The sequence below is a fragment of the Oncorhynchus clarkii genome, chromosome 2 (genome assembly GCF_045791955.1).
Source record: "Oncorhynchus clarkii lewisi isolate Uvic-CL-2024 chromosome 2, UVic_Ocla_1.0, whole genome shotgun sequence".
NCBI classification, from domain to species: domain Eukaryota; kingdom Metazoa; phylum Chordata; class Actinopteri; order Salmoniformes; family Salmonidae; genus Oncorhynchus; species Oncorhynchus clarkii.
This window is the reverse complement of record NC_092148.1, coordinates 94,409,895-94,418,083: the sequence shown is the minus strand read 5'-3', so window position 1 is coordinate 94,418,083 and position 8,189 is coordinate 94,409,895. Positions and strand designations below refer to the sequence as shown.

At 43.5% G+C, this 8,189-nt stretch overlaps 1 protein-coding gene across 1 annotated transcript in view; it reads left to right on the top strand.

The window, feature by feature from the left end:
- The first annotated feature begins 238 nt into the window (after positions 1-238).
- The window catches only part of LOC139376553 (anoctamin-5-like), a 43,742-nt gene continuing 35,791 nt past the window's right edge, over positions 239-8,189 (top strand). Inside the window, exon 1 of the mRNA XM_071119285.1 lies at positions 239-315. Coding sequence (XP_070975386.1) covers positions 304-315 — 12 coding nt within the window. The 5' untranslated portion in view covers positions 239-303. The remainder of the gene's footprint in view (positions 316-8,189) is intronic.

Here is an 8,189-nt window from a genome sequence, read left to right as displayed (position 1 = left end):
CTGCTCTCTCTCTCCCCCTCCTCTCTCTCATCCCTCTTTCCTCTGGATGTCTGAGCGAGTGTGGGCTTGTCCTGGGCTGCAACTGGACTGGATGAAGCCCCTCTCCCCCCCTGTGAACGAGGGAGTAAAGGAGAGAGGGAGTAGAGAGAGGAAATAAGTGAGTTAGGGGCTCGTCCGTCCGTGCACACGGGGAAGAAGCAACCACTCTGGCTGTGTAAAAGGCCCTGCTGCCTTTCAGCTCATTGCAGACATAGCGGGAGTCACAGCTGATGCTTGGCAGACATACTATTCGGAGAGAGGGCCATGGAAGAGGAGGTAAAGTGCTCTTCTATTCGCACGCCCTCCCCCTTCGTAGCTACTGGTCAAACAGGACAGAACAATGTGTTTGTGAGAGGTTTGTGAGAGGTCTAGGGTGTGGGGACTGCTATGCCTATAGTGCTTGTTGTGATTGTTTTACTGCAGCTAATCCTGTCTAGTTGTTTATGTTGTAATCATTCTACTACAGCTAATCCTGTCTAGTTGTTATGTTGTGATCATTCTACTGCAGTGAATCCTGTCTAGTGTTTTATGTTGTCTCATTTTACTGCAGCGAATCCTGTCTAGTGTTTATGTTGTGATCATTCTACTGCAGCTAGAGTCCTGTCTAGTTTTTGTTGTAATCATTCAACTCCAGCTAATCCTGTCTAGTTGTTTTGTTGTGATCATTCTACTGCAGTTAGAGTCCTGTCTAGTTTTTTATGTTGTGATCATTCTACTGCAGCTAGAGTCCTGTCTAGTTGTTATGTTGTGATCATTCTACTGCAGTGAATCCTGTCTAGTTTTTATGTTGTAATCATTCTACTGCAGCGAATCCTGTCTAGTTTTTATGTTGTGCTAATTCTACTGCAGCTAATCCTGTCTAGTTTTTATGTTGTGCTAATTCTACTGCAGCTAATCCTGTCTAGTTTTTATGTTGTGCTAATTCTACTGCAGCTAATCCTGTCTAGTTTTTATGTTGTGCTAATTCTACTGTAGCTAATCCTGTCTAGTGTTTTATGTAATCATTCAACTCCAGCTAATCCTGTCTAGTTGTTATGTTGTGATCATTCTACTGCAGCTACAGTCCTGTCTAGTTTTGGTTGTGAGCATTCGCTCGGCAGCTAATCCTGTCTAGTTTTTTTTATGTTGTGATTGTTCTACTACAGCTAGAGTCCTGTCTAGTTGTTTTGTTGTGATCATTCTACTACAGCTAGAGTCCTGTCTAGTTGTTTTGTTGTGATCATTCTACTACAGCTAGAGTCCTGTCTAGTTGTTTTGTTGTGATCATTCTACTGCAGCTAGAGTCCTGTCTAGTTGTTTTGTTGTGATCATTCTACTACAGCTAGAGTCCTGTCTAGTTTTTGTTGAGCATTCTCTCTGCAGCTAATCCTGTCTAGTTTTTGTTGAGCATTCTCTCTGCTGCTAATCCTGTCTAGTTTTTGTTGAGCATTCTCTCTGCTGCTAATCCTGTCTAGTTTTTGTTGAGCATTCTCTCTGCAGCTAATCCTGTCTAGTTTTTTTTATGTTGTGATCATTCTACTATAGCTAGAGTCCTGTCTAGTTTTATGATGTGCTAATACTACTGCAGTTAGAGTCCTGTCTAGTTTTATGATGTGCTAATACTACTGCAGTTAGAGTCCTGTCTATTTTTATGATGTGCTAATACTACTGCAGTTAGAGTCCTGTCTAGTTTTATGATGTGCTAATACTACTGCAGTTAGAGTCCTGTCTAGTTTTATGATGTGCTAATACTACTGCAGTTAGAGTCCTGTCTAGTTTTATGATGTGCTAATACTACTGCAGTTAGAGTCCTGTCTATTTTTATGATGTGCTAATACTACTGCAGTTAGAGTCCTGTCTAGTTTTATGATGTGCTAATACTACTGCAGTTAGAGTCCTGTCTAGTTTTATGATGTGCTAATACTACTGCAGTTAGAGTCCTGTCTATTTTTTTTTTAGGGGTAAGGGGGTACAGAGAGTGGGACTGGACCTAGTGTGTTGGGGGGACGACTACGCCCAGTGTTTTATGTTGTGTTAATTCTAAGAGCAGCTATGGGCCAGACAGCTACTGTAGCAATGTCAGCTAGGCCGGTTCTAGAATATGCAGGGTGCAGTTAGTTATTTATAGGTATATGAACAGCTGTAGCAGCAATGAACAGGGAACAGGTCTCTTTCTCAACATGGCTTCCTGTGCGTGCGTGCGTGCGTGCGTGCGTGTGTGTGTGTGTGTGCGTGCGTGCGTGCGTGCGTGTCAGACAGTGGAAAGTACATAGGCCCTGGTGCGTTACAAGGGACATGGGGGTTGGGGGGGACGGGTGAAGTAAGAATCCCAATCATGCATTTAAAATGAATGGGAAGAGCTGCAGGCTTTACTGGGTCGGCCACTAACCATAACCATAACCCATTGAGGTGGTTCATTTGTGCCATGACAGTGTTCCAAAAAAAAAACTGCTCCGGTTTCTAAATAACAAAAATACATCTGTAGAGATCAAATCAAATGTTGTTCATCAACATGCTTGGTAAACAACGGGTGTGGACTAACCGTGAGATATGTAACTAGGAACAAAGAAGGTAAACAGTAGCAGCAGCGTATGCGATGAGTCAGAGCAGCTTACCGATCACTGTACCTGTACACAGCCCATCTGTAAATAGCCCACCCAACTACCTCATCCCCATATTGTTATTTATCCTCTTGCTCTTTTGCACCCCAGTATCTCTACTTGCACATCATCATCTGCACATCCATCACTCCAGTGTTAATGGCTAAATTGTAATTATTTTCGCATCTATGGCCTATTTATTGCCTTTACTTCCCTACTCTTCTACATGTACACTGTACATTCTATGTGCATTTCTATGTTTCTTTTCTTTTGTGTTATTGACTGTACGTTTGTTTATGTGTAACTCTGTTGTTGTTGTTTTTGTCGCACAGCTTTGCTTTATCTTGGCCAGGTCGCGGGTTGTAAATGAGAACTTGTTCTCAACCGGCCTACCTGGTTAAATAAAGGTGTTCTCAACTAGCCTACCTGGTTAAATAAAGGTGTTCTCAACTGGCCTACCCGGTTAAATAAAGGTGTTCTCAACTGGCCTACCTGGTTAAATAAAGGTGTTCTCAACTAGCCTACCTGGTTAAATAAAGGTGTTCTCAACTAGTCTACCTGGTTAAATAAAGGTGTTCTCAACTGGCCTACCTGGTTAAATAAAGGTGTTCTCAACTAGCCTACCTGGTTAAATAAAGGTGTTCTCAACTAGCCTACCTGGTTAAATAAAGGTGTTCTCAACTAGCCCACCTGGTTAAATAAAGGTGTTCTCAACTAGCCTACCTGGTTAAATAAAGGTGTTCTCAACTAGCCTACCTGGTTAAATAAAGGTGTTCTCAACTTGCCTACCTGGTTAAATAAAGGTGTTCTCAACTAACCTACCTGGTTAAATAAAGGTGTTCTCCACTAGCCTACCTGGTTAAATAAAGGTGTTCTCAACTAGCCTACCTGGTTAAATAAAGGTGAAATAAAATAAATAAATAAACATGAGTCAAAGAAAGGTTAGTGTAAAAAGGGTAAATACCCTCAAATTAAAGCTGACAGTCTGCACTTTAACCTCATAGTATCATTTCAAGTCCAAAGTGCTGGAGTACAGAGCCAAAACAACAAAAAATGTGTCACCTTCCCAATACTTTTGGAGCTCACAATAGGTAGGGAAATAGTAACTAGGCAACAAGATAGACAAAAAACAGTAATAGCAGCGTATGTGATGAGTCAAAAATAACAAGGCCAACATCCCACTTATTGGCAAGAGGAAGAGACGCAGCTACAACATAACATGATTACAACATAACAACTAGACAGGCAAACAGGAAACCGCTCACCCAGAGGCGGCACTCCTAGTGGCCGGAGACTTTAATGCAGGGAAACTTAAATCAGTTCTACCTAATTTCTATCAACATGTTAAATGTGCAACCAGAGGAAAAACTATTATAGATCACCTGTACTCCACACACAGAGACGCATACAAAGCTCTCCCTCGCCCTCCATTTGGTAAATCCGACCACAATTCTATCCTCCTGATTCCTGCTTACAAGCAAAAATTAAAGCAGGAAGCACCAGTGAATACAAGCACTCTGTCAATAAACAAGTGGTCAGGTGAAGCAGATGCTATACTACAGGACTGTTTTGCTAGCACAGACTGGAACAGATATGTTCCGGGATTCCTCCGATGGCATTGAGGAGTCCACCACATCAGCCATTCACTTCATCAATAAGTGCATCGAGGACGTCGTAACCACAGTGACTGTACGTACATACCCCAACCAGAAGCCATGGATTACAGGCAACATTCGCACTGAGCTAAAGGGTAGAGCTGCCGCTTTCAAGGTGCGGGACTCTAACCCGGAAGCTTATAAGAAATCCTGCTATGCCCTCCGACGAACCATCAAACTGGCAACGCGTCAATACGCTCGTCTTATGTGGCAGGGCTTGCAAACTATTACAGACTACAAAGGGAAGCACAGCCGCAAGCTGCCCAGTGACACGGGCCTACCAGATGAGCTAAATCACTTCTATGCTCGCTTCGAGGCAAGCAACACTGAGACATGCATGAGAGCATCAGCTGTTCCGGGCGACTGTGTGATCACGCTCTCCGTAGACGACATGAGTAAGACCTTTAAACAGTTCAACATTCACAAGGCTGCGGGCCAGACGGATTACCAGGACGTGTGCTCCGGGTATGTGCTGACCAACCGGCAGGTGTCTTCACTGACATTTTCAACATGTCCCTGATTGAGTCTGTAATACCAACATGTTTAAAGCAGACCATCATAGTCCCTGTGCCCAAGAACACAAAGACAACCTGCCTAACTGACTACCGACCCGTAGCACTCACGTCTGTAGCCATGAAGTGCTTTGAAAGACTGGTCATGGCTCACATCAACACCATTAACCCAGAAACCCTAGACCCACTCCAAATTGCATACCGCCACAACAGATCCACAGATGATGCAATATCAATCACACTCCACACAGCCCTTTCCCACCTGGACACAAGAAACACCTACGTGAGAATGCTATTCATTGACTACAGCTCAGCGTTCAACACCATAGTACCCTCAAAGCTCATTACTAAGCTAAGGACTCTGGGACTAAACACCTCCCACTGCAACTGGATCCTGGACTTCTGCCACGCTGATCTTCCGCAATGGAGCCCCTCAGGGGTGCATACTCAGTCCCCTCCTGTACTTCCTGTTCACCCATGACTGCATGGCCAGGCACGACTCCAACACCATCATTAAGTTTGCAGATGACCCAACAGTGGTACTCTGTGCTGTACTCCACTCAATATTTATTTTTGGCTTAACTACACTGCTTGTAATGACTATATGCTGTCTTCTTATACATGTACCACCTAATAGGATTTTGTTTTCTTTTGTGTATGTGTGAGTTAAGTTTAGTTTTGTCCTCTAAATTGGCCACCCCATTCAACAGTACAATGAATGTCATTGTTTGTATTGCTGTCTTTTTTATTTTATTTTTTATTGGAAAATAATAAACATATTATAAAATTTAAAAAAAAAAACAGTGTTAGGCCTGATCACCGACAACGACGAGACAGCCTATAGGGAGGAGGTCAGAGACCTGGCCGGGTGGTGCCAGAATAACAACCTATCCCCCAGCGTAACCAAGACTAACGAGATGATTGTGGACTACAGGAAAAGGAGGACCGAGCACGCACCCATTCTCATCGACGGGGCTGTAGTGGAGCAGGTTGAGAGCTTCAAGTTCCTCGGTGTCCACATCACCAACAAACTAGAATGGTCCAAACACACCAAGACCGTCGTGAAGAGGGCACAACAAAGCCTATTTCCCCTCAGGAAACTAAAAAGATTTGGCATGGGTCCTCAGATCCTCAAAAGGTTCTACAGCTGCAACATCGATAGTACTGGTTGCATCACTGGTACGACAATTGCTCGGCCAATTGCAAGGCACTACAGAAGGTAGTGCGTATGGCCCCGTACATCACTGGGGCTATGCTGCCTGCCATCCAGGACCTCTACACAAGACCCCAGCCACCCCAGTCAGAGACTGTTCTCTCTACTACCGCATGGCAAGCGGTACCGGAGTGCCAAGTCTATTACAAAAGGCTTCTCAACAGTTTTTACCCCCAAGCCATAAGACTCCTGAACAGGTAAACAAATGGCTACCCGGACTATTTGCATTATGTGCCTCCCCCCTCCAACCCCTCTTTTACGCTGCTGCTACTCTCTGTTTATCATATATGCACAGTCACTAACTATACATTTATGTACATACTACCTCAATCAACCAGTGCACCCGCACATTGGCTAACCGGGCTATCTGCATTGTGTCCTGCCACCCGCCAACCCCTCTTTTACGCTACTGCTACTCTCACTTTAATCATATCTACATGTACATACTACCTCAATCAGCCAGACTAACCGGTGTCTGTATGTAGCTACTTTTATAGCCTCTCTACTGTTTATAGCCTCTCTACTGTATATAGCCTCGCTACTGTATATAGCCTCACTACTGTTTATAGCCTCTCTACTGTATATAGCCTCTCTACTGTATATAGCCTCTCTACTGTTTATAGCCTCACTACTGTTTATAGCCTCTCTACTGTATATAGCCTCTCTACTGTATATAGTCTCTCTACTGTATATAACCTCTCTACTGTATATAGCCTCTCTACTGTATATAGCCTCTCTACTGTATATAGCCTCTCTACTGTATATAACCTCTCTACTGTATATAGCCTCACTACTGTATATAACCTCTCTACTGTATATATCCTCACTACTGTATATAGCCTCTCTACTGTATATAGCCTCTCTACTGTATATAGCCTCTCTACTGTTTATAGCCTCTCTACTGTATATAGCCCCTCAATTGTATATAACCTCTCTACTGTATATAGCCTCTCTACTGTATATAGTCTCTCTACTGTATATAACCTCTCTACTGTATATAGCCTCTCTACTGTATATAGCCTCTCTACTGTATATAGCCTCACTACTGTAAATAACCTCTCTACTGTATATATCCTCACTACTGTATATAGCCTCACTACTGTATATAACCTCTCTACTGTATATATCCTCACTACTGTATATAGCCTCTCTACTGTATATAGCCTCTCTACTGTATATAGCCTCTCTACTGTATATAGCCTCTCTACTGTTTATAGCCTCTCTACTGTATATAGCCCCTCAATTGTATATAACCTCTCTACTGTATATAGCCTCTCTACTGTATATAACATCTCTACTGTATATAGCCTCTCTACTGTATATAGCCTCACTACTGTATATAGCCTCTCTACTGTATATAGCCTCTCTACTGTATATAGCCTCTCTACTGTATATAACATCTCTACTGTATAGAGCCTCTCTACTGTATATAGCCTCACTACTGTTATTTTTCACTGTCTTTCTACTGTTGTTTTATTTCTTTACTTACCTATTGTTCACCTAATACCTTTTTTGCACTGTTGGTTAGAGCCTGTAAGTAAGCATTTCACTGTAAGGTATTACCTGTTCTATTCGGCGCACGTGACAAATAAACTTAGATTTTTTAGATTTTATTTAGCAGTCTTATGGCTTGGGGGTAGAAGCTGTTCAGGGTCCTGTTGATTCCAGACGTGGTACATTGCTATGCTTGCCGTGCGGTAGCAGAGAGAACAGTCTATGACTAGGGTGGCTGACATCTTTGACTATTTTCATGGCCTTCCTCTGACACCGCCTGGTATAGAGGTCCTGGGTCGTAGGGAACTCGGGCCCCAATGATGTACGCACCACCCTCTGTAGCGCCTTGTGGTTGGATGCCGAGCAGTCGCCATACCAAGCGGTGATGCAGCCAGTCAAGATGCTCTCAATGGTGCAGCGGAAGGACTTTAAGGAAGATCTGAGGACCCGTGCCAAATCTTTTCAGTCTCCTGAGGGGGAAAATGTGTTGTCGTGCCCTCTTCACGACTATCTTGATGTATTTGGACCATGACAGTTCCTTAGTGATCTGGACACCGAGCAACTTGAAGCTCTCAACCCACTCCACTACTACAATGTGAACGGGGCGTGCTAGGCCCTTTGTTTCCGGTAGTCCACAATCAGCTCCTTTGTCTTGCTGACGGTGAGGGAAAGGTTGTTGTCCGGGCACAGCACTGCC